The 27,023-nt window shown below is 42.9% G+C and overlaps 1 protein-coding gene across 1 annotated transcript; it reads right to left on the reverse strand.

The window, feature by feature from the left end:
- Window positions 1–751: 751 nt before the first annotated feature.
- On the reverse strand, window positions 752–26,356 carry LOC102453552 (carbonic anhydrase 3). The gene is made up of 7 exons (XM_014581744.3): window positions 26,191–26,356; window positions 25,452–25,649; window positions 18,732–18,850; window positions 14,205–14,297; window positions 13,183–13,248; window positions 8,206–8,361; window positions 752–3,092 (listed from the first exon to the last, which is right to left on the reverse strand). Exons 1-7 carry the CDS (start codon window positions 26,231–26,233, stop codon window positions 2,973–2,975), a joined length of 795 nt encoding a protein of 264 aa, XP_014437230.2. The 5' UTR covers window positions 26,234–26,356; the 3' UTR covers window positions 752–2,972.
- Window positions 26,357–27,023: the final 667 nt, after the last annotated feature.

Consider the following 27,023-nt stretch of genomic DNA (forward strand, 5'->3'; position numbering starts at 1 on the left):
TGTCCAGTTCAAAACCGGACACCTGGCAACACTACCTGGTGGGCCTATGCACGAGGCAAGTAGGCAGTTGTGACTACAGTTAAGAGGGAGATGCAGAATGGGATAAACTAAGGGGGGGAACAGGCTGAACTGAGGGGCATGTGGGGGCAGGGAGGCTGGCTGAAATTGTGGGGGGGGGGCTTGTTGGAATGGGTTGGGGTTCTGGGACAGGCTGAACTAGGGGTAGATGGGTTGAATGGGAGGAGTGGATAAAGGACTGGATGAAGGAGTTTGAAAGGGACTGACCTGATGGGAAGACTGTATTGATTTGGAGATTAAGGGCAGAATTAATTGCTCTACAGGAGGTGAGGTTCCTACAGCTGGCAGCAAAAGCACCTTTTCCAAAACATTTGGGAGAATGGGCAACACAAATCGCTGCTGACACACACAGGGGTTGAACGTGGGCAGGGGATGTTAAAAATTCAAGGGTCCATCCCAATTTAATCTTTGAAAACAATTCTCATGATTTTGAGGGTCTGACTCATGATTTTTGAGTTGGCAGTACCACAAAATGCACAGAGAGACTTGATTTGTGATGGCAAATGATTCATGTTTGGGACCAGATCCATGACTACAACAGCATCAGATGCATCATCTCTCTTCTGCTATCATCTTGTAAGTGAGAGGCAGATGTGAGGGACAAACACTGTACTCAACCTCATGGTAAATAACAAGTGAGATTCCCCCTTTTACTGAATTTAGTAAGCAAAGGAATGATCTGGTCCTGGGATATTAAACTCAGAAATGTGCAAACTCTGTATGCTTAGTACACATTTTATAATTGTCATAAGCATTACTCTTTGAAGAAAAACATGATATATATTAAATATAATAACATGTTTAAAATATATTATTAAGGTTGTCATGCAAGCTACTAGGCAATGCAGAGTTAAAGAATTTTTTTTTTCCTAATATCATGAATGGAATAAGGACAGGCTCATGTTATTCTTAAAATAGATCCTTGGCTTGTGTTTCACATTAACATTTTATACTGAATCGTTCACACACACAGATAAATTCTTGGCTAATAATGTGATGACATATCCTGCATAATCTAGTATTTCTCAAGGTGTGGGGTGTCAGGGCAGAAGAATGCATTTTGCCATAGGACTAATCAGAGAAATTCTGGCTCAATTGGCTCCTGGAGACTTAATTAGAATTGATCCAACTGGGTTTTCTCCAGGCTCAGAAGAATCAGTTACCTGACTTTACTCTCGCTTCCTTAGAATTTATTACCTCATTTTATTTAGACCTAACAGTTTTGACCAGCTGAAAATCATTCTATGTCATCAGGGCAAAGAAGCTATTAATTCCATTTTTAAAAGGTCAGGCTTATGTGTTATAAAGTGGAGGTGAAGCAGAGGTTAAATTGAAAATTCAGAGTGAGCCAACAGCTCATCTAATTCTATCATCTGTTTTCTTGTAGGAAACTAGAGTTCATGTGCAATTTAAGGTGAAATGGCATTATTAGAGCTAAGTCAGATCAGTTCAGAAAAGTTGGAGCAGAATACCTGAACATATGAGTTTTGGTAGGATCAAGGGTAGTACATGACCAAATGAGAAGGAAAGGCTATTAGGAATGAGGATTTTCTTGACGCAGAGGTCCGCAAGTAACATCAGAGTTGGGACAAGTGCCAATTAGCAGATGCGGTGATGAAATATCTATCATATTTTAGAAATGCTATGTCCTTGGAATCACAAAAAAACCACAACAGTATCTTGCAGTACACATAAATGGCCAGGGTTAGGTAACACAGTTTTTATCCATCCCTAATTTATACAGAGATGTATTAGGAGGACACTGACAAGTATTTTTGTCTATGTTTTTTTTCTTTCACCCAAAATTAGATGTAAAGCCCCAAACAACATTTCTTACAAAAGAGTTTTTATTAATGTTGCATCTCTCAAGGCTAAAATGCTGTTACTTCAAGTGGAGTCATACAATCATTTTTTATTGCTCTTGCTTCCATAAGGTAAGTCCAACAGAGATGGTTGCATACAAATCTCACTGACATTAGGATCAATTGTGCAAGTATTGAGAAATGGAAAGATAAAGGTACAGCAGAAAAAACGGGGACTAAATATCTCTGAGAATGCAACGGGATTATAACAGAATCTATCCACTTTCATTCACTATTTCTGATAACACCTACAAATGCAGGAAATTAAAGAAAATCCTGGGATTTCTCTAAATTAATTTCATTTCAGTTACTTTAGACTTAAAATTAAAGATGACCTTCTAACAAGAATAAGCCAGTAGTTACAATAATTAAAATAGGTACTTTTTATACTATCTCTTTAATTTGATCTGACATCTTGATTTCAGTTTTCAAAATAAAATTGTACAATATTAAACTCTCAGTTCGTTAAAATCTTCACATTCTTAATTATCAATGGGAATTTAGTGAGTCTCCATTTTCCAATATGAATACAACGGAGTAAACGCTGTCCTCTGTTACACCTGGTATTCTCTATTGGATTATGCAGTACAACTGACCACAGAATTTGACATGTTGCCCATTTTACATTCAAATACTGATTGTTTCTGTTAACTGGGAAACTTTACAGTGTAGAAAAAGGCAAACACTAAAGATCATAAGGATAATGGAAAAATGCCTTTTCTAGCCATTAGTAACAATTCCATTTTTCTACCTTAGAAATAACCAGGTAAATGCTACTGTTAAAGCTCATATAGCTGTTATTGAGATCCAAACACAGATGCTACATTTTCATGTCAAGATTACAATTTGCCTCAAGTAATTTTTGACCCCTCAGAATTAGAGTTGGTGATCCATCACATCTCATTATTCAGAGTTATGGACTGTTAAATGCAGATCTGCATCCAGAGGAAGAGCAGTAGAGGGCACAAAGCTAACTAGGCACTGGGATGTAGGCACTGCCTCACTCAAAGACACCCACTTTCGGCACAGAGTTTATTGGAACGAAGCTCTCACCATCCTGAAATGCCGAGGTTGAGGAGGGCGCCAGTTATCCACCAAGGGGCGAAAAGGCTGTGTCTCACCATTCACGGAAAGGCTACGGAGCTTTGCTATCTGCAAAGAAGCAAAATAGCAACTTCAATATGGAATTAACTTGGGGCAAATCCAGGGCCTAATGGACTAGCTACCAGACCTGCTCAGGCACCAGAGGTTGGGGAGGAATCTTCCTATATAGTCACAGGAGCCACTGCATAGAGTCTTCTGCAATCAAATAGCTGGAATAGTCCCTTTTGCATCCTTACATAGTAGATTTGTGCAGTAATAGATTCATCAGTATTGCATGGCTTCTTTGGCCTACTCATGTCCATTCCCTACAAGTCCTCAGCCTAAGGAGTTCTGTCATGCACTATTGGTAGCAGCCCTGGCCTGCCCCTTGCACTGTGGAACTTCAGTAAAATTCTTTTGCTGTGAGGTTGCCCTCCAGATCAAGGATGCAAGGGGAAGAGTACACAGGGTAACATGAGTCACAGTGACACCTGATCTTCAAAATAGTTAGTTTATATTTTAAAAAGTGTATCAATTGTATATTATGAATCTGAAATACAGTGACAATTTCATCATGAACCTGAAGGCTCACTCTTTGTGACTTTCACATTTTTCACAGAACTTAAGGCCAGAAGGATGCACTAGATCACCTTGTTTGACTTCTTGTATATTACAAGCTATTAGATTTTACCACGATCCAATATAAAAGCCCAAAGACTAAAGCATTTTAGTCCTTTAAAATGCCAGTTTTGCCGGCAGTGAGTATGCAAATGAGGCATGGATTAACATATCACCACACCTTATTTGCAGTTTTTGCGCAAAGGGTTTTTGCAGAAAAAAAAGTAGTGTGGACAGGGGTTTTTTTGCACAAAAACCCTGTTTTCCGCAAGCTCCTTATGCCTCTCCTTGAGGCATTTGCATACTCACTGCTGGCAAAACCGGCAGTGTAGACGAAGCCTTAGAGACTAAATCATGTGCCACAAGCAGAGAAAAGGAAAGCTCAAGATGTCCCCAATGCTGTTGCAGTGGCAGGGAATAGATTAGGTAAGGTATGCACCAATGATCCCATCATGACAATCATATGCCATGCTGAAAAAGAAGGCAAACTCTGAACCTCCTACTCCCCCAAATCTCTACCAATGTGGTTGGAGGAGAGGGGGGAGATTAATTATTTCCCAGCTCATGGGCAGCAGGTATGCTAGACAGAGGAAGGTACTGCCTCCCCGCCCACGCTCTACCCTCAGAACACCTAATGTAGGCATACTGGGGATGGAGTATTGCTGCCCCTGAGCACCTGCCCTCCCTGTGCTCTGGGGCCGGAGAAGCTGGGGCATCGCACCCTCTTCCCTCCCCGTACTCTGGAGAGCCAGGGAGGGTGGGGGAAGCGCTCTACCTGCCCTCCCCATGTTCTGGGGCAGTGCTCCACCCACCCTCCTCTTGCGCTGGGGCCAGGGAGACAGATTGGATCCCATGGGGGGTGGGCAGAAAGGGTGGGGATGGAGGTGTGTCTGGGGTTTTGCCTCCCCCAGTCCTACCATCACCCACTTCCTTTGTCTCGGCTGTTCAGTACGACCCTTGGCATGGGAAAGAAGCAAGAGTGGTTTAGCAAGGGTTTGTTGCTAGCACTTCCGAAGTAGGAACACAATTCTATTTTAGACAACACAGTCATGTGTCTCCTGTTCCATGTGAAATCTGGCTAGTGCAGTATAAAAGGAAAAGACACAGCAAGTAGTTAAAAAAAACAAATAGTCCTGTGTCACTCAAGATCATCTCATCTGAAGAGGTGGGTTGTGCTCATGAAAGCTCATGATACTATGCATATATTTTTGTTAGTCTCCACAGGACTACTTGTTGTTTTTTCTTAAGTTACCACTCATAATAATTCTGTCTGTAAAGCAGAATGACAAAGCACCACAAATACTATGTATCCATTTTGTAGAAATGGTCAATGTCTTAACGAGCAGATCGGGGGGGGGGGGGGGGGGGGGGGCGGGGAGCTTCCTGATGGCTGCTCAGAGAACAATTAATTCCCAAAACTTTTTACTGACAGTATTTAGAAAAAAAGAGCATTGCCTGAACATAGCAGTGGTCAGAAACGCATCAGATGAAGTTGGATCAATGATTCAACACATAGCTGTTGCATTCTAAATGAATGTCACACTAAGAATTTCACCCATTAAAGGAGGGGAGAAGAGGAAGTTGATGTTTTATTGTTGATGCAACACAGAGCTGTTCCCTAATAGCTATGCCTACACTTCAGTTCCAAATAAACCCTTCCATGATCCTCTGCAATGTAAACACCTGAGTCAGAAATGAGGCTCTAAACAGACTTCTTGTTGAGCTAGAAAAGCTGACAGAGCCAATTTGCATTTTGCATGCAAGGATAACCTTCCAAACATCTAGTACCTTTATATTTTCATACAAACAAGGAAAAATAAGAAAGTCACCTCCAGGCCAACTCTGCATTTGAATGAGCAATGTAAAACAGAGTCATACAGGAGCTTGTGTCAGCTTTTATCTTTAGGATTAAGGTTCAAGTCAGACCTGAGTTCTGGTGAGCTCCCCATACTCCACTTATTCAATTATTTTTTATAAAGTAGGCAGGCAAAAAAGTATTGGGACATAATGATTGAAAATAAAGTGCTGCATGATATACTGATGCCAGTCAGGATCTATGTGGAGTTTTGACGATGACTATTTTGTCTTATTTGTACTGTAGTCATAAAACACCTTAAAATCCTAGGACAAGAAAATATGTTTACATGTCTCTAATATGTACACACATAACATATCACTTACTCGTTGTTTGACTCAAATAATTTTCATGTTTCCCCTGAGTCTTGTACTGTAATTTGTGACATTCATTCAGTGAGCACAAGAACAAGTCTAAATTACAAAACTGACCTTTACATCTGAGATCATCAAAGGGGTCATTGGTCATTTTTGTCCAATTTCAATTATGTAAGCGCCCTTATGGGTGTATTGTAGGGTGAGGAAATTTACAAAAATATTTATTTCTGGTATGAGAATGACATGTTAAACCTGAGGCCTTCGGATTGGAGAAATGGAGGTTCCCTGAAGTTGTTGCTTTTGTTTATTCAAATTTAGCCATGAATATTTCCAGAAATGTGTTCAAAAGAATTACAAAATTTGCATTAATTTATTTGCTACTGGCTGCCACTTACAATGGGTGGTGTTATTTTATGGATACCATTTTTTAAAAAACTATTTCAGCTGTTAAAATATATGTACTATGGATTTTAGGGAGTAATCTTTTGAAATATTAAATAAAAGGAACATTATTCTATATTAAAATAACTTTATGGCTGTAAAATGACCCCCTCAAAAGTTTGGAAATGCCAAAACTGGGGTTGCATTACAAACAGTTTCTACTTAGATGACCACATGAGTGGTTCTCATTTCAATAGGTAAATTCCCATTCAGGTACTCTCAACTTCTCACTACTGTTGGAGATGAGCCACATTCATTCTGATTTATTTAGCACTGATGTCACAATCCCATTTCTATATCCTGAGGCAGTGAGTTGTAGCTCATGAAAGCTTATGCTCTAATACCCTAATAAATGTATTAGTCTTTAAAGTGCCAGTGGACTCCTTGTTGTTTTTGCTGAAACAACTAACACTCCCTGTAACACACATAGCCTATGTCTACACTAGCGGGTTCTTGTGCAAGAACTCTTGCACAAGAACACATCTACACTGCCATGTGTTTTTGCGCAAGAGCACCCATGGCAGTGTGGACGCTCTCTTGTGCAAGAAAACTCTGATGGCCATTTAATTTACACTTATTAGAAAAGAGCGTAGCTCTTGCGCAAGAAGCCCTCTCTTCCCATGCTTTACTGTAAATCTTGCGCAAGAGCGGGCGGGCACTGTGGATGTTCTGTGGAAGAATGGCCATTCTTGTGCAAGAACCTGCCAGTGTAGACATAGCCCTAATGTGTAATGAATGAGACAGTAGACTACTAAACTTTAATTAGGTTGGTGTTTGGGAAGTGCAAGCTTTAGGTTTTGCAAGAACCTATGACAATAACTTGTGTGAGCCACCTCCAGCTCTATTATCTCCTACAAGCTGGGGTTAAAGTAAAGGGGAGAGGAGAGAAAAAGGAAAATTGAGGGAAAACTACCCCTTTTCTTCAGCTGGTGTGTGAGAAATACTGCTCCTGTTTCAATCTACAATAGCGATGATTACAATCAGTCCCTTCCACATTGGTAGCCACAAACCCCTTTCTTTTACTCTCTGATCACCTCCTGCTTCCCTGTGTCCCCTTCTATACTTTCCCAGCCTGTTAGAATCTCACTGATTTATGCTCTACATGGCCACTGGTGACCTGACCCTGCCCAGTGACATGGTCTAAGAAGTTAGGAGCCAGAATCAACAATTTTCCAGATGTGGAGAGTAATGTTGTCACTAATCTTTTCTAGCCATGGGTGGATATTTTTCCATCCATGTGCAGAATAAATGTTTTATGTGCACCAAGGCATGTGTGAATGTGCACCACCAGTAGAAACAAAAAACCTAGCTGTGGGGGCTCTGCTAATCAACTGGGCAGCATGTGAATCTCTCCTGAGCAGCCACACAATTGCAGCTTTCAGGGAACACTGGTGGAGAGGAACTAGCATGAGTGGCTAGGTTCACAGGGTATATCTACACTGCAGTTGGGAGTGTCTCTCCCACCTGGATAGGTAGACTCACAGCTGTGTGGACACTGTGGCACGAGTGGAGGCTTGAGCAGGCCACCCAAGTTCAGACCCACCCTAACCCCTGAGTCCAAGTCTGAGGCTCTGCCAGTGTTAAAGCATTTGCACAGCTCTTGTTAGCCTGCTAGTGTGAGCCCTGTGAGCCCTATCTTCAGGGCTGGGAGATTCACTTCCCACTGCCATGTAGGCTCATCCTCAGAGGTGTAGAGTCATGTGCAGTTCTTTTAAGGGGCCCAATAGTGTTTCTACTGATGCCAACTGACAAGGTTATTAACTGAAGGGCCCGATCCTGAAGTTCAGTTTTTATTCTATTTTAACAGTCTTTACTCATGCAGTTTCCCATGGACTCCAGTGGGAATTTTCCTTATAGAAAGGGTAATGTTGGGACATGGCATATGAGTAAATAATCCAAAACTATGAGAGAACTGTGACAATGAGGAAATTAACATCCAACTGAAGTTTACCTGGTCTGGGCTGACAATAATAGGTTCCCTCAAAAGAATCCAGGTAACACACTCATCACAAGGAGGTTCAGTGAAGGAGCCATGGTAGGTCCAATAGTCCCAAGATTTAGGGAAAAGAATTGATGGATCAAAGTTTGAAAAGGGAGCCTCTTTCCCCTTAAATAAATAAAACAGAAATCTCTTTAACAACACTAGTGAAGACACCAATCTTAATTAAATAGAGAGTCACATTTGCGTGGAAGAATGAAATGTCCAACAACATGAAAGAGGTGGATTTTATCCTTTCAAACATTTAACTTACTTTTCCAGAAATGACCTCTAGCCCAAGGCTGAAATTTCCCCCCAAAATAAAATAAGATGCTCTTTATCAAAGTGCTCACTGATATAATTAAGTGTTGTAACTTCTCATAAACTCATGTCGCTATAATGCACTGTTACCTAACAATTGTGACTATGCACAAAATATTCATGTCAAACGTACTAGCCCATCCTATAATTACATATGTAGGTAGCTTTGTTTAGATTTATACTTTGCCAAGAAAAATAAGTATAATAAATAAAATTCAAGATGCTGTGCATTTATTTTGATTCCTTAGCTCATGTTTTCTCTGATTTTCTTAAACCGTTTCTGTTTCAATATAGTTATGGCCCAGTTTGGGACTATTGTGATATATATCACAGTGGATTCCACTATCCAAAATTGAACATTTATATTTCCATTGTTACTAAAACAAGATTTAAAATGTGATAGGCAGCAATGTCCCCTCTAATTTTTTTCCATCCATTTGCAGAGTAAATTTTGTTAGTTGTACGAAGGCATGTGCAGATGTGCACCACCAGTAGAAACACATACTGCTGACTGTGGGCACTCTGCTCATCAGCTGGGTAGCACTTGAATATTTCCTAGGTGGCCACCCAAGTGCTCAGTTTTACAGGGAACACTGATAGGCAGTCTCAATTGCCACGAAATGGGGATTCTGTCACTGTTGTCTTTTTAAACATAATATTTTTCAGTGTTCAATCTCTTCACTTAGGGTATGTCTACACTACCACCCTAGTTCGAACTAGGGTGGTAATGTAGGCAACCGGAGTTGTAAATGAAGCCTGGGATTTGAATTTCCCGGGCTTCATTTGCATCTCGCCGGGCGCCTCCATTTTTAAATGTCCGCTAGTGCGGACTCCGTGCTGCGCGGCTACACGCGGCACGGACTAGGTAGTTCGGACTAGGCTTCCTATTCCGAACTACCGTTACTCCTCATGAACTGAACTATCTTCTGTGGGAATTCTAAATATATAATGGGACAAGTATAGGACAAGGCCCTTAGATCATTAATTATTTAAATAAATAGATTTAGATTTTGCAATGATTGTGGTTGCTGATATGAATAAGAGCTAGTTAATGCCTACTACGCCCACTGGCATGTAGGGCAGCAATGAAGGTTCTCCATTTTTGTTTGTCTTTAACCACTTTCTCCAGTTTGTCCCAGTTGTAATTCATTCTCTTCATGTCTGCCTCAACAGTATGCCGCCATGTTGTCTTGGGCCTCCCACATTTCTGTCATCCTTCAGGCGTCCAGTGAAGTGGCGTCTGCCTCCCTTCTCATCATATGCCCTATCCATCTCCAGCGTCTTCTCATAACGATAGTGGTCATGTCCTCTTGGTGGCATCTCAGGAGCATGTCGTGGTTAGAGATTGTTTTCGGCCAAAAGATGTGAAGTATCTTACGAAGGCTGGTGGTATGAAAGGATGAGAGCTTGGCATGGTCGCACTCTGTCATCCGCCAGCACTCTGAGCCATATAGTAGTGTTGATATGACACAGCTCTGGTACAGCTTAAGCTTGATGTGGACACTGTATTGTGTAGATTTCCATACATTGTTTATACTCCCAAGGACATCTCTGGCCTTACTTAAGTCTGCTCTGGATGTCTTTCTTGGTGCCTCCATCATGGCGGATGATGCTGCCTAAGTATGTAAAGCTGTCTGTGCTGGGTAAGTCTGCATCATGTATCTTGATTGGTGCTGGTGAATCTATATTGAGAATCATAATCTCTGTTTTATTCTGGCTAACTCTTAGTCCAATCTGGTATCCAAAGGTGCATAGACATTGTGTCTTTTCCTGCATGTGTTGATGGGTATGGGAAAGCAATGCAAGGTTGTCTGCAAAGTCAGTGTCTTCCAATGCGGAAAAAGGTGTCCATCTGATACCCATTGATGCATCTGCTGTTGTTCTCCACATCACCCAGTCAATCACCATAGTGGAGACATGACGCATCCCTATCTAACCCCGGTCTTAACTTCGAAAGACAGATTGCAGTATCCCACGCTACATGTGAAATTGGTGTAAAAACTCTTAATGAGCTGGACCACTTGTAGAGGGATTCCGTAGGCTCTCAGAATGTGTCAAAGGCTCTCTCTGTATGCTGTCTAAAGCCTTCTCAAAGTCAACAAAGTTTATGTACAATTGTCTCTGACACTCTGTGCACTGCTCTATGATGTTTCTCAGGGTGAAAATCTGATCTATACATCCTCTTCCCTTGTGAAATGGATTCCCCCCAATGGATCACTACCTTGTCACGGTTGGGGGGCTTGTGTGTCTCAGTTACCCCTAGAGATATGTCGGCGGGGGCCTCTTGCTCCTGGTAGGATCACCCATGCTGGACAGGTAGAAGGATACAGACCAGACTAAGTGTGATTCACTGGTCCTCCAGGTTGGGGGTTCAGCTCGGGCTAACAACCCTGACCTAGAAAAAAAATTGTTATGAAAACAGCAACGAAGAATTCTCCTACAACTTTGTGCAATGTCCTCTCTGGGGACCTGTATGACTGACCGTAGTGAAAGACGTGAGGAAGCTACTGCCACAATGATGGGCACCAAGACAAAGACCAGAACTGGATTCTGAAATGTACAAACCATGTACGATATTGGCAAGTTAGCACAAATAGTCTCTGAAATGAGACGATACAATCTACACGTCCTTGGTGTTAGTGAGAATAGATGGACAGAATCAGGGAGACTGAAGACTTCTGCAGGAGAAACAGTGCTTTACTCTGGAACAGATGATGACCAGCATCATGAGGGAGTGGCCATCATCCTTAAGAAGGGGATTGAGAAATGTTTGCTACAGTGGAAACCTGTCCACAGCAGATTGATGAGGGTCAGACTGAAAGGAAGACAAGCGAACATCACCTTGATCCAGGTTTATGCTCCAACCAATGACAATGGTGAAGAAATTAAAGACATCTTTTATGAGCAGCTTCAGGAAGAAGTGGAGTCTACACCACTCCATGATCTTACCATCATCATGGGTGATCTGAATGCCTACGTGGGAAATGACAACACACACTATAACAGGGCCATAGGCAGACATGGGTGTAGCACCATGAATGATGATGGTGAGAGACTTGTAGGGTTTTGTTCCATCAACAATCTGGTCATTGGAGGGACTCTCTTCCCACATCGCAACATTCACAAGCTGACTTAGTTTTCACCAAATGGCAGAGACAAGAACCAGATTGACCATCTGATGATCAACGGTACATGGAGATGCTGCTTGCAAGATATGAAAGTGAGGAGAGGAGCAGATGTTGGTAGTGATCACCACTTAGTGATGGCACTTGTGAAACTTAAGCTGCAAAGAACAGGTATTGAGATATCCATACAAAGACACTTCAGTGTTGAAAAGCTACGATATGTCAGCGCAAAGACTGCCTTCACCATTCAACTGAGGAACAGATTCCAAGATCTGCAAGATTTAAGAGATGACGTATATACCAGTATCAGATAAAATCAACATGGCATGGGAACAGATTGCATCTGTCTACACAAAGAGCAGCAAGGCCTGTCTGGGTTTCAAGGATAGGAAGAAGAGGAAAGAATGGATTAAGCCTGATGCATGGAAAGCCATCGAAGAGAGATGGAACATAAAGAAGAGACTGGCAGACGCCAAATCAGCCAGAATTCAAGAAAGATACAAGCAGAATTACAGAGAGGCAAATCGAAAAGTAAAGAAGTTAGTGAGGGTAGACAAACAAGCTTTCATGGAGGACCTTTCAACAAAAGCTGAAGATGCAGCTAATCAAGGGGAGCAAGGAAACATGCACAGAGTCACTACGCTTGTTTGTGGCAGGTATCATGGCAGGACAAGTGCTCTCATTAAAGACAAACAAGGGCAGTTTGTCAACAGATAAAAAGCAAGAAGCACACTGCACAGAACATTTCAGAGAGGTTCTGAATAGACCACCATCTGAAGAAGAAGTGGACATCCAGGAAGCTGAAGAGGACCTTGATATTAATATTGATCCACCAGAGAAAGAAGAAATCAGTGCAGCCATCAGCTCCCTGAAAAATGGCAAAGCTCCAGGACCTGACAACCTGGACGCAGAGTTTTTTAAAGCAGACCCAGAACTTGCAGCCACCATTCTCCAACCACTGTTTGTAGCAATTTAGGAAGGACAACGGATATCCAAGGACAGGACCAAACAAGTCATCATCAAGATTCCTAAGAAAGAAGCCCTCAGCCATTGCAACAATTGGTGTGGGACCCTTCTATCCGTACCCAGCAAGATCCTAGCCAAGGTCATCATCCAGTGGATCTCAGATGCTGTTGACAAGTCTCTGAGGAAAGAACAAGCCGGATTTCGCAAGGGAAGAGGATGTATAGACCAGATTTTCACAAAGAAACATCATAGAGCAGTGCACAGAGTGGCAGAGACAGTTGTACATAAACTTTGATTTGAATGAGATCTGCCAGGCAATTAATTGATCTAAAGCCCACGGAAGTCCGTGGGGCGGGGGGACTCTCAGGGAAGTGAGGGGAGAAAAATAAAGATATTTCAGGCTATAGACACCAGTGTGCTCTGGCTCCTCTGTTTTATTGGAACAGTGCAAAGCAGCCAGAGCAAACTATTGAATCTGGTTTTCACTATTGCAGGTCTGCAGCTACTCAGTCTATCAGAATAAAAACTGTTCTGTTACCTTTGTTTTAATACCATTTATTTCTTCAAGAATTCTTTTCATCTCTGGCTTGGGAGTTTCTCCTACCTGTAATACAGGAAACAAGAGTTGAACAGTAGTAACGACGGCTACTTTTTTCATCATTATAGGTTACAAATGCATGAAAAATTGAACTTCACCCATCCCATCTGTCAGTTTAATTAGCAATATTCTCAAAGCATCTTTTATTGAATAACAACAAAATGTTGCACCTGTTGGGAAGAAACACCCTGAACAATGTAAGAATCAAGTAATTGCTCGATTTTTGATTATAGTAGTATTTGCTAAAACAACATACAAGGCTCAATCATGCTCCATGAAGTGGCTTGTATGACTCCCATTTATTTAAGTGGGTGCACGGTGGGCTTACAGTATTGACTATAATTTGATGCAAAAGAAGAATTTCTCCAAATTAGCAGTAAATTAGTTTCACAACTCACATAATTTTTACTTATAACAAAAAGAAAATGTATAGTTTTTTAAAGGGGAGGGTGAGGGAGCTAGAGGTTTTCTGATAGCTGCAGTTCCCAACATACTCTGAGGAAAGAAGAGGACAGCTTGCAGGAAACTCTTGAGATAAGCATCAGGTTGTTTCTTCCTCTGTAACCCTGGGCTCAGGGGAAGGAAGGAGAGTGGGTGTCTGGGCTATTGGGGGCCATATCTAGGCTCTGGGTGCAGAGAGATTGTAGGTGTCTAGCTGCCAGGCTGTGCTCTGGGGAGAGAAAGGGGGCCAGAGAAACAGAAACTTGGCTGTAATAAGGTTTTCTTAAATCTCTACTCCTGTGGGAATTGTTGTGTATGTCTGTATTTGTACAGACATGTGTTCTCAGAGGTATTCTGAAATAAATTACCAATGTAACCGAAACTGACATGATAATGTGGTGTTATTTTGACAAATAAAATTTGCAGAATTTTATAAGATTGTGCACAGAATTTTTAATGTTTTGATACAGAATGCCCCCAGGAGGAAATAGTCCAAAGACAGAACAAAGACATCTACTTACTTGCAGAAAAATGCCCAAAATAGCCACACCATCATAATTTCTCAAAGCTTCAGCATAATTACTGTATTTTGAATACCAATGTACCAAATGAAGCTGCAACCAAACAAAATTAAATGTTAATAAATACTATTCTGCAATAACCAGCCACCAAGGGCCTAAACCTGCATTCTTTCTGCATCCTATTGAAAGATGTTTGGGTGTATTAATATGTCCTGAACCTCCCACAGCTCTGCCACGTGCGTGTGCTTTTTGTAGCAATTGCTTGTCAGCTATTTTGGTTTTAAATAAAGTGTAAAAATTAAAATAGGGAGACTGCACAAAATATTGGAAAACTCACTCATAATTAATCAGATCATATAATAGAGGAGATGCTTAACCATACATATAAATATGCATATGTACAATACATGAGGTAGCCACTGATTTATTTAATCTCAACTGGATTCTCAGGTTAATGAAATTCTAAAAGAAGATTACTATTTCATTTGTGCTTTATAAATTATTAGTCTGTAGCTGTCTGTTCTACTCCCAAGCCTGCAGTAGCAGGGAATGGACAAGGTGAGCCCATAATTATTTCCCAGTTCTACTTTCTACAATACTATATTTTCAGGATTTGTTTCAACATTTATTTATCCTTCCAGAGGACTCCAGACTACCTATATAATTCCTAATATCACTGTGGTATTGGGACACATCTTTACGAAAGCTGGATAAGTAACTGATTTTGCAGCTCGGGAGCAACTCCAAAAAGTATTTTTTTAAAACTGATTTGAGTCAAACCAAATGTGAATTTTAGGTTAATTAAAAGAGTGTGTTTTGGTCTGTTCTAAAGCAGGGATTTACAGCCAGGTCTTCCATAACCCAAGAAAGTTCCCTAACTGCTGAGGGGAGAGGTAGATATGTTGGAGGGCAGAGATAGGGTCCAGAGCGACCTAGATAGATTAGAGGATTGGGCCAAAAGGTTGATGAGGATCAACAAGAACAAGTGCAGAGTCCTGCACTTGGGACAGAAGAATCCCAAGCATTGTTATAGGCTGGGGACTGACTGGTTAAGTTGCAGTTCAGAAGAAAAAGACCTGGGGATTACAATGGATGAGAAGCTGGATATTAGTCAATGGTGTGCCCTTGTAACCAAGAAGGCTAATGGCATATTGGGGTGCATTAGGAGGAGCATTTCCAGCAGACCTAGAGAAGTTATTATTCCCCTTTATTAGGCACTGGTGAGGCACCATCTGGAGTATTGCATCCAGCTTTGGGTCCCCCACTACTGAAAGAATGTGGACGCATTGGAGAGGGTCCAGCGGAGGGCAACCAAAATGATTAGAGGACTGGAGCACATGACTAATGAGGAAATGCTGATGGATTTGGGTTTATTTAGTCTGCAGAAGAGAAGAGTGAGGGGGGATTTGATAGCAGCCTTCAACTTCCTGAAGGGAGGTTCCAAAGAAGATGGAGAGAGGCTGTTCTTGGTAGTGATGGATGGCAGAATAAGGAGCAATGGTCTCAAGTTGCAGCATGGGAGGTCTAGGTTGGATATTAGGAAAAACTATTTCACTAGGAGGGTGGGAAAGCCCTGGAATGAGTTACCTAGAGAGATGATGGAATCTCCATCCCTAGAGGTTTTTAAGTCCCAGCATGACAAAGCCCTGGCTGGGATGATTTAGTTGGGATTGGTCCTGCTTTAGGACTAGATGACCTCTAGGGGTCTCTTTCAGCGCTATGATTCTATGATTCTATGCTGGGCTAATGGTTATAGAGGCAAAGTAAACACACACTACCACCCACCTTCTTTTTGCCATTCTGTGATTGATCAAAAGTATTTGTGTTAAATTTATAAATAGTTTCATGTCACTTGAAGCTTCATCTTTGGTTGAAATTATTCATCCAAACAAGTTCACTCAGCTCTAAACTTCATATAAAATATATATGGTATCATTGCAATCCAATAATCTGATTAAATTTAACATTGTGATTTTTATATTAACAAAGAATACCAAAAAACACTATTCAATTTACCTAGGGTCATGGTGGATTCTCTGTTATTGACAATTTTAAAAATAAGATTGGACTCGTTTTCTAAAAGATATGATGAGGTTCACACAGGAATTATTTTTGGAAATTCTCTGGCTTTTATTAAACAATGGGTCTGACTTCACTACATGATCACAATGGTCCCTTCTGACATTGGAATCTATGAATCAATGAATCGCTCTCCCTGGATGTGGATATAGTAGATTGCTTAGTTTACGTTTCTGTTGGTGCATCACGTTATTATAAAAGCAGCACAGACCAAGGCCTTCAACTGAACTCTCACAAAGCATCTGTCACTACGTATGTTCTTCTACTTCGTACAGGTTGAACATCCCAAAATCATGACCCTCTGGTTCAGCAATATCTGTGGTCTGGTCTGGCCAGGAGCCCAGTAGCAGGAGAGCTAGCAGCTGGGAGCCCTCCTAGACTGGGAGCCTGACAGGACTGGCAGCAGCAGGGCTGGGCCTGGGTTGGAGCCCCAGCAGTGGAACCTCAGTAGCGGAGCTGGGGCTGAGACCACAACAGCCTGGCAGGTGACCTAAGGCCACGGGAGCCTGGCTGGAGAGCTGGGGCCAAGGCAGTGCAGCAGAAGGTCCAGTTAGGGCCAGCAGTAGGGAGGGGCAGTTGGCTGGGGTAGGGAGGCAGTGGCAGGGGACCTCCCCTGGTCTGGCAAATTCCCTCATTCAGGACCAGCCAGATTCTGAGGATGCCGGATCAAGGAGGTCCAACCTTTACGAAGACCTAGTAGTCAAATCTTAGTCCTGAAAACAAAAGGAAACGGAAAAGCCCCTTGCTTGGTGGAACACACCAGGAGTTTGAAGAGATAGAATTCGCCCATTTAGCCTGCAACTACGAAGTAGCATACCCGTGCAGTTTGATCATGGGAGGTATTACTCAACATAGGGAGGACAGAAAAATCCATTCATGATCCCTACCACAAGGTTTTGGGCCAGTGGATCTATTCTATGCATCTGGTCTGCCAACATTTCTCCATATGGCAAGCAGTTCAGAACCACCATAAACTCGCTACCATGGCATGTATAGAGGTTTCAAAGTGGGAATACTTGGAGGCTGCAGCAAAGCTTCTCATACAGAGAAAACATGGTATTTCCATAGTAGTTTGAACCTTGAATTCCCAAGTGAGATGTGGATAGTTGTTATTAATTGGTATTTGAGTATAGGTTGAACCTCTCTGGTCCAGCAGTATCCATGGTCTGGCAGGACCACAGATGTTGCTGGACCAGAGAACCCTGGTGGTTGGGAGAGCAGTCTGGCTGGGAGTCAGGCAGCTGGAGGGCCTGTGACAGGGAGCCTGATGGCCAAGGCCTGCAGTAAAACTTTGCTGGTGGTCCAGGGACAGGGAGCCTGGAAGCCGGAGGGTGACCACAGAACCTGATTGGCGGCCAGGAAGGGAGCCTGGCCAGCAACCCAGAGGAAGCAAGCCTGGCATCTGGGGCCAGCAATGGAGCCCTGCTGTCAGCCTGGGGACAGGGAGCCTAGTGGCTTGGTAGCAGGGAGCAAGTAGTGGTTGGGACAAGCAGCAGAGCCAGGCCAGCAGCCGGGGCCAGCAGCAGAGCTGGGCTGGTAGACAGGGCTAGCAGCAGAGTTGGGCCGGTGGTCGGGGCTGGCAGCAGAGCCAGGTCAGCTGCCAGAAGGGGGAGCCTGACCAGCAGCCTGCAGGAATGGAGTCCAGTGGCTGAATCTAGCAGTGGAGTCAGCTTCCAGGAGGTGAGCCTGGCCAGGAGGCTGGCAGAGCCCCAGGAGAGCCTGGAAGCTGGTAGCAGAGTGGCTGGAATTGACCTCCTCTGGTCCAGCAAACTCCCTTCTTCAGGACCAGTCAGGAAGGTCCAACCTGTATTAGGAAGAACTTAGGCACTCAGAATACACTCAGAGTCAAATCAAGCCATTAACTTGTTTAGTCCATAATACAGTAAAATCTATTTTTGACAACAGACTGATAGATTTAAAAACTCAGATATTTAGAATTGGAAGTTATTCTCCACCACAATGCATCAGTTTTAAAGTACATACAGTTTTGGACTTCAGATGATTTAAATGGCCCTTAACAAGCTTCATCAGTGAAAATACATCATGGGACTATAATTTTGAGTGTATTTAGGCCAATGCCAGAATCTATTAATGATACTATATAAATAAAACTAGTAAGACATGATAATTTTACAAGTTTGACAAAAACAAAACACTTTGCCACAAAAAGCTGTGTTCGCTGCAAAATGGTGAATTTCAGGCACAGGCATATTTATAAAAAATTACAATCTTACCCCAGGAGCAGGGGTTTGTATTTTTGATGCAAAGAGCTGTGTTTATCATCAGAAATGATTCACAGAGGTTCACATTTTTGACGAGTGACTGAAATAATAGGTTCCATACATGTACCAATAAATATAAATAAATACTTGTTCGTGTTGTCCTGCTGCACAATAATTCCAAATTTCAGTTTGTGCCATATACTGATACATAAAAAATGGGTCCTACCTCTGCTGCATATTTCACTCCATCCACATTGTGCTCAGAGCCATGGTCATTAGAAGAACCCCAATGAAAGTGAAGTTGACGCAGTCTGTAGGTACCTGGGAGTGGTCCACTTCTCAGCACTGTAATTGATAATTCACATCACTATTTGGCTCTGAATTTTTTCAGAAAGCTTTGCTTCAAAAGAAAGGTGCATGTATTTACCAAAAAGGAGTCAACACTTGAAAGGTACTGAACGCGTTCTGCAAATTCAAATGATTTCAGTGGGAGATGAAGGAACTCAGCACCTTGCATCACTCGGTCTATATCCTCCTATAGCGAGGATACATAGGACTATTTGATTACATAGGTATAGACAAGAGGTCAAACCACAAAATGTGATGCCAGTTATAGAACATGTTCCTTTCAAGTCACAGCAACATATATTGCAGTTTGGGGATGAAATATGCTAAGAATGGCCCACTGTCCTCTAGCAAATATACTGCTGAGGAATTAACACAACTATGCTGAGCATTTGATGGGAATCTCTCTTGTGAAACTTGCCCTTGAATAGTCATGCAGTACTACAGGTGTTGTAAAAGTGTCATGAAGTACTACCAGCCTTGCCAAAGCTTTTTGAATTAATATATTACAATCAGGGTATGTCTACACTAGCCCCCTAGATCGATCTAGGGAGGCTAATGAAGGCGACCGAAATTGCAAATGAAGCGCGGGATTTAAATATCCCGTGCTTGATTTGCATGTTCTCGGCCGGTCGCCATTTTAGAAATTGACTAGCCCGAAGTAACTGCTTGCGTCTACACACGGCAGTGAAACGGGATTCCAAAATAAAGGCCTAACTTGAATTAGCTGGTATTTCTCCTGCAATGAAGTTAGTCAGCATAATCAGTTGCCTCTGGGAGAAGTCTATTTCCTAAAGAAAGGGCAAAAGAAAAAGTAAAAATACAGGCAGTCCCCAGGTTACGTACAAGATAGGGACTGTAGGTTTGTTCTTAAGTTGAATTTGTATGTAAGTCGGAACTGGTACATATTGTAGGGGAAACTCTAGCCAAACATTTCTCCAGAGCTCAGTTTTATTCTCCCACACCTCACTTCCCTCAGTCCTTTATTCTCAAGCTAAGGTGTCTGCTGAGAAAAGCCACTTCGCGTCTCTCTGGTCTGCTGGGGTGGGCGCTAGCTTCGCGTCTCCCTGGTCTGCTGGGGGGGAAGCAGCTAGTGCAGGGTTTCCTCACCCCGTTTGTAAGTAGGGATCCGATGTAAGTCGGATCCATGTAACCCGGGGACTGCCTGTAGATGAGTTAGAGCAGTGACTACTGAGCATTCAGGCAAACTTTTTCCCTACAGAAGTTCAGTAAATGTCATTCCCATTGCAATATGGCACAATAAATTAATGAGGCATTATTCCAAACAATAGGAAGATTTTGTATATAGACCACTAAGAACAAGGTAAATGCCATTTGACAATATCATCACAGTGACTAGTCAAGAATCCATACATGTTCTAGACTACATGGCGCCATCGACAGAGCCATGTAGATGAGTTTACTAGACATAGCAAAATAAAGTGTTTCACGAGGCATAAAGGATCTGATGACAAAAGGTTCTGGGGTCGGCTGATCCCTGTCTAGACTACCGCGCTGTGCCGACAATCAGCTGATCAGCACAGCGCGGCAGCCATTTTGATGTAAATGAAGCAGCGATTATTTAAATCGCTGCTTCATTTTGTTATGTCTAGTAAATTCATCTACATGGCTCCGTCAACGGAGCCATTTAGTCTAGACACACCCATACTTTCCAGCTAATAGGTTAGGTGTGACCCTTGAGGCTCTGATCATCCTCAATACTCACTAACTTTCATGGAAGTTAAAGATGTTCAAAAACTTCTATAAAGGATTTGGCACCTCATAGGATTGGGTCTATATACGTTATGTAAGGACAATTACATTTCTACATATGAAAAGATAGCAAATAAGTTCATGCTCAGCTCTTTTCTGAAAAGTCCTAGAAATAAAGCATCTAAAGGATATGGAAGGAGGCCATCTTCCTTCTATGTGTTCTCCCAGACAATGAAATACTGTAGACAGTTTGTCAATGCAATAAGTAGCAACTGTCAAGGTCATTGATTGTCATTGATTAAAACAGACTTGTAAAACCAAGTAATCCTGTTTGAGGGGAAATAACACAGTATTTTTTCTTATGAGCTATCGCTGGTCATTTTAAATCTGGCACCAGGAGAAACTAAAAGTTTCATGCCTCAAAGAAGCGTTTCTGTCTCCTTTAAATAGGGATTAATTTGTGCCTAACTGATTTTGATCCAGGCATAAGGACATTAAAGACTAAGGCTTAACTTTAATTCATAGGTTCCAAGTCAAGAAGGGACACTGTGATCATCTAATCTGATTTCCAGTACAACACAGGCCACAGAACTTCACCAAAAAATCAAAGAAACATGTCTGATGGAAGAAAAGAGTTTCTCTCTCTTTTTTTGAGGGGGGGGGGGTTCATTTAGGGATATAAGTGACTAGTCAACTTGATTATCGGGTAGTCAAGTAGTGACTTGACCAGTCGCTTCCCCCACTCTTGCTGCCTCTATCACAGAGAGGAAAGTGTGTGGAGAGCAGGAGCCGGTGCTAGGGGGAGCTGGCTTAAAAGTGCGGCCAGAGAGGCAGAGGCGCCAGGCACCTCATTTAAAAAGCAGAGGTGCAGAATCTGGGACTGAGCACGAGCTGGGAATCAGCTGGGAATTCCCAGCTTGTGTCCCGTAGGAAAAGGGACCCTTTATTTTGTTTCAGCTTGAGGAACTAAATTCTTTAAAACTGTTCTGTTCCTCTACTGCAAGTAATGAAAGGATTAAAGCTCACTTCCATGTGAAAAACAACAACATCCTGGCATAGTACATAGGAACAGAGGCTAAGAGGCTGTGTCTAGAATGGCCAGTTTTTCTGGAAAATCAGCAGCTTTTCGGAAAAACTTGCCAGCTGTCTACACTGGCCGCCTGAATTTCTGCAAAAGCACTGACTTCCTACTGTAAGAAATCAGTGCTTCTTGTGGAAATACTATTCTGCTTCCGTTCAGGCAAAAGTCCCTTTTGAGCAAAGCTTTTGTAGACAGCTCAGATTTGTTTTCCGCAAAAAAGCCCCGATCGCGAAAATGGCGATCGGGGCTTTTTTGCGGAAAAGCGCGTCTAGATTGGCACGGACGCTTTGACATGCAGCACACAAGTGAAGGTTGAAAATTATCTTACAGGCTGGATATTACATCCTTTTGATCTCCTTCTTTCTTAGCTTGAGTATAACTATCCCAGCCACAGCACTGGAGATGTCCTTTTTCTTCACTGAACTGCTCTGATACATGATCCCAAATAGTTAAAGTAAAACTTTTCCTATCCATGATAACTGCAATACTAAGTCCAACCTGTCACTGTTAACCTAGCAGTGAGTGTGGTCTGTAGCTGCTAGGCATTTCTGTAAATTCTTCTGGTTACGCACCTCATAATTTACATAAGACTATTTTTATTATTATTTATTTGCTTGAGAGTAGTGCTTAGGGGCTGCAGTCATCATCAGAGCTCCATCACATAATGCTCTTTATGGTCCCTGAAGAGCTTACAATCCAAGTATGCAATGAGAGACTACAGGTGGATGCAACAAACAGATGGTGGGAGAAACAATGAGAAGGCCCCAGGGAGCATAATTAGCAGTGATTATGGAGGTCTTTAGTACACTGCCGTTACATTTCATTAATGATGTAGTTTGATGTAGCTCATTAATGACAGAATTCCATTGCAAATGCCACCAACATTAAACTAATAAAGAAAATAATTACACAGTAGGAAGAAATGCTAAGCGATTTCCATGAAAGAGATTTTTGTTTTTGCTAGAGAACTAATCAAAGTCCCATAACTATTCCCAGTCTGTTGTGTGCTTCTGTTTTTTTATTTTATTGGATAATTCATCTTGTATTCATTTTGACTATAGATTTGTTTTCATGAATCCATTAATGTAATTAAAAAAAAGAGAATATGCATACACACTTAAATATTGAAGAGCATTGAATCTATTAGCAAATTCTTTCATACTAATTAAAATTGCCATTAATAGCAAAATAGTTGAAGTTTACAGTGCAGTTTGAAAATAACATCATACATTGTTCCAAAAGAGGCTAGTCTTTCACTCTGTAACATAAATGGACAATAATTTCTTTTCCCCTTTTTTAGCTTCATATTTCACGTACAGTATTACAAATAAATGGTACATTCTGCAGACCTTACATACAAGCATAAGGACTGCTGCATGGGGTTCAAATTGGAGCTGGTAAAAAAAATAGATTTGTGGGAAATTTCAGCATTTAAAATTTGTTTTTCTTTTGAAATGTTTTCTTTCCAAAATTGAATGAAATGGTAATCTATAGTACAAGGTAGAGTAGCAATGAAGCCATGGGTAGCATGGACAACAGCAGCAGAGGCACTGCCAAGCCATGACAAATACAAACTCACCTGAAACCTTTTGGCATTTACTTGGCACAGCTAAGCCATAACTCCTCTATCACTACCCCTGGCACCACAGCTACACTGGTATTTATACTTGAGCTAACAAAATGAGAGCCAGTTCGAGTGTACATGGACATGAGCAGGGGAAATACCCCTGAGCTCAGAATATAGACAATAATCTTAGAAAAAAGTCAATTTTGAAAAATGTTAATTTCAGAGTATCAAAATTTTGTGTTGGAATTGTGTAACTTTATTCCAATTTTACTGTATGAAATTTTGCGTTTTAATATTATTTTTACATTATTTCATAATATATCAGATATTATGTCATGAAAACATTTCAGGTTCTTCCACCAAAACAAGTTTTTCTAACAAAAAACTGGTTTGACTACAATTTTCCTATCAGCTCTACTCCAAGTAGTAGATATCTTTTCTAAAACTTCCTGAGATGCATTGGCACAACAACAAGATACTTTGTGAACAGAAATTATGGCTGTCTGCTAGTCTGTATTCAGGATGTTAAAATGCGATTAACTAGTCGACTAGACGATGGAATCCCAGTGGGGGCTCTTGTGCATTTCAAAGCCATGGAGGCTGGGATCAGGGGGGACTAACAGTCCCCCACTGACCCCAGGTTCCATGCTATGAGCTCCCCTGCCTCTTTGAATCACAGGGAGGCAGCAGATTCAAAGGGGCAGTGGCCACACAGCTGATCATCTGTGTGGCGGCTGCCCCTTTGAAACTGCTGCCTCCGAGATTCAGAAAGGAGGCAGGGGAGCTCCTAGATCTAGATCTGGGGAAATGCTGCGGGGAGCCAGGGATCAGTTGGGAATCCCCAGCTGACCCCGGCCTCCAGGGCTGCCCCTTTGAATCACGCAGAGGGGGTGTTTTAAAGGGGCAGCCCGCTGCACAGTTGATCGCAAAGGCTTATCAGATAGTTGACTAGTCTTTAACATCCTTATTCTGTATTCAGAAATAATCACTAAAAAGCTCTACAAAGATGGAAGCAATTTTTGAATCATTTGATTTTCTTGATAGAAACTTTCCTATGAAGTACAGCCAGCAATATCAGTGTGAAATCCCATTTTTTTTCAGAGATGCTAAATGCTGCTAGTATTTGTTTAAAAGTATCAGCATGTCTTTTCAAAGCTGTGTTAACCCTGAAAAGCCACATATGATATGTGCAGCACTTTGCATGACACTGTAAAGAATTTGTGGGTGAGAAGATTATTAAGAGTGATGATACTTTGAAAGTGTTAATGTTTGCTTCAAGGAAGTTCATTTCAAATTGAAGTTTCTCCTCCCTTTTCTTTTGTACTTGAGGACTCATTTAGCAGAAATACTAAAGACCTAATCCTTTCCTAATGGCTTTCTTTCCTCAGGCAAAAAAGAATGTCACTACCATCAACATCCCACTCTCCCTACCTCTAATATCATCAATTCACAGACACTTACCTTCCTTCCTCCCCCCCCCCCACATCCCCCTCCTGTTCTGCAATGTGATTTGTCCTTTTCATATTTGTTCATTTTTTTTAATTGTATCCTTTGGTATATATGGTTGTGACTACTTTCTTCCACTATTTGATCTGAGGAAGTGGGTCTGGCCCACGAAAGCTCATCATCTAATAAACCATCTTGTTAGTCTTTAAAGTGCTACATTGTCCTGCATTTTGCTTCAACTACCCCAGACTAACACAGCTACATTTCTATCACTATACTACCATCAACAGGAGTCTTGCCAGTGCAAACACGGTAGGATTTGGAGACTAACATTGTACATATTTTTTCTTTAAAAAATAGTATGCTCAGACTTTTAAAAAATAATACCTTGCATTTACACAGGTTTTCCAGCAACAGAGCTCAAAACCTTTCAGGTAAAATGTGCTCCCCGCAGCTTGCCCGAGGACTCAGGCTCCATGTGAATGGAGTGCAGTGCTCCTGGGGATGTGAAATCCACCTTCCAACCAGGAGCAACCTTCTGTGGTTGCTGTGCAGCCTCTCCCAACTTCCAACCTGAGACTGTAGGTAGGGGATGCTATACAGCAATCAAAAACTCCCTGTGCAGTTATTGCAGTTTTTGGATCACCCCCAGGATGGCCTTTTGAGTTGATATTCAGGGCCAGTGCAGAGACACTTTTTGCAGATCGCATATTAGCATACAGGGCACATTCTGTCCTCCAAGAACTTCACAAACATATATCTGTAGAATGTCTTCAGTTAAAACCCAGACTAACCTGATCTATCAAAGGTGTCATCAAACACAACTTTGCAGGTTCTCCCGTTGTTCAGTATGGTCCTAGCTCCGACAGGATCATACCCCACAAACCAAGGCAGAAGAGAGGGCTCATAATGGACCTCTTTGGAATTGATTTCAATAGGTGACTGATTCTGTCCTTTGGCAATAGGATAATATTTGTGCCAGTGCTCGGGTCCTAGAAAAAATGCAAAGGAATGTCTTGGAAAGCTGACATCTGCTCAACACAAAGCCACTGAGTGACACGCAGTTCTCCTGCATTTACACCCCGCCTCACCGCTGTGCTATTCGCTCCCGGGTGGGTTTTTCCCGCCTGCGGCATTCGCGGCGCTGGCCGTGATGCCAGTCAGAAGGGACTGCCCCCCCGCACAGGCGATGAATGCGGGCTCAGCCCTAGGGCTGCGCTGGCCCTGCCCCTGCTCCTCGCCCGGGCTGCCGCGCTCCCTGCGCCGCGCGGGGCGGAAATCTGGCTGGGACCGGGGGCCGAGCTGCCCGTAAAGCCCTGCCCCGGTTTATTCCCAGGGCAGCAGACGCTGCAGGAGGCAGGAACCGGCCCCACCCATCCCCCAGCCGCCTGACTCCCGGCAGCGCCCGCCAGAGCAGCGGGCCGGGCACGTGTGTGACAGCACCAAGCGCGCTTGGGCGCGGCGCTGCAGCTCCCGGCCTGGAGCTGAGGGGAGCGGCCGCGGCGCGACTCGCCCTGCCCCGACCTCACCCACCGTTGTCAGTGTCGTAGCCCCACTGGCAGGATTGCTGGGCCATGCTCGCGGCGCGGGGTCTCAGCGCTTCGTGCCCGGGCTGCAGCGCTGTGGCGCCGGCTCCAGCTGGGGCTTTTATAGGCTCCTGCCAGCTCCATGCCCCCCAGGAGGCCGGCAGAGGTGGAGAGGGGACGCTGGGCTCAGGGGGCGGAGAGAGTGACCCCGGGACTCCCCTGCTTGGCACCGGCCCAGCAACAGCCGGGGGATCAGAGCAGGCACGTGTCTGTCTGCAGCCAGGGCCCCGCTCGCCAGCCCGGGAGAGCTCGTGCTGCCCCGCGTCCCTGCCCGTCTGGGTCGCACCTGGCAGGTGTGTCCCCGTTTGCGGCTGCGTCGTCTGCCCTGGCTCTGGGGAGCCCGCAGCCCAAAGGGATCGATCATTTGTATTTGTAATTGAACACAGATGGGAACGGGGAAGGGAGGCGGGGGACACAACTGATGCTCAGTCGGCGGCATCTACGTTTCACCCACCCCTCTCCGGGCTGCCCCGGGCTGGGAAATCAAGGAGCCCGCTGAGCGACCTCGTGGGATCAATTCTTTACGTGGAATTTTCCACGGGAGCTACACAAATCACTGCACAGAGCTGTGTGCGGAAGGGAAGGGAGACTAGCTTGTATTGAACTATTTGACTCTCCCTTGCAGTGGAGGGTGATCACAACATGTCAGTAGCATTAAAAACAAGAAGCGGGTAATGCATTACAAGCAGGAATAAACAGCTAAGAGTGCGGCTGGACTGTGGCTTATTTCAAACTCAAAGTGTAACTTTCTTCCTTTGCACTTCAGTTATTCCAAATCAG

This window comes from Pelodiscus sinensis, chromosome 2 (genome assembly GCF_049634645.1).
Source record: "Pelodiscus sinensis isolate JC-2024 chromosome 2, ASM4963464v1, whole genome shotgun sequence".
Classification (NCBI taxonomy): Eukaryota; Metazoa; Chordata; order Testudines; family Trionychidae; genus Pelodiscus; species Pelodiscus sinensis.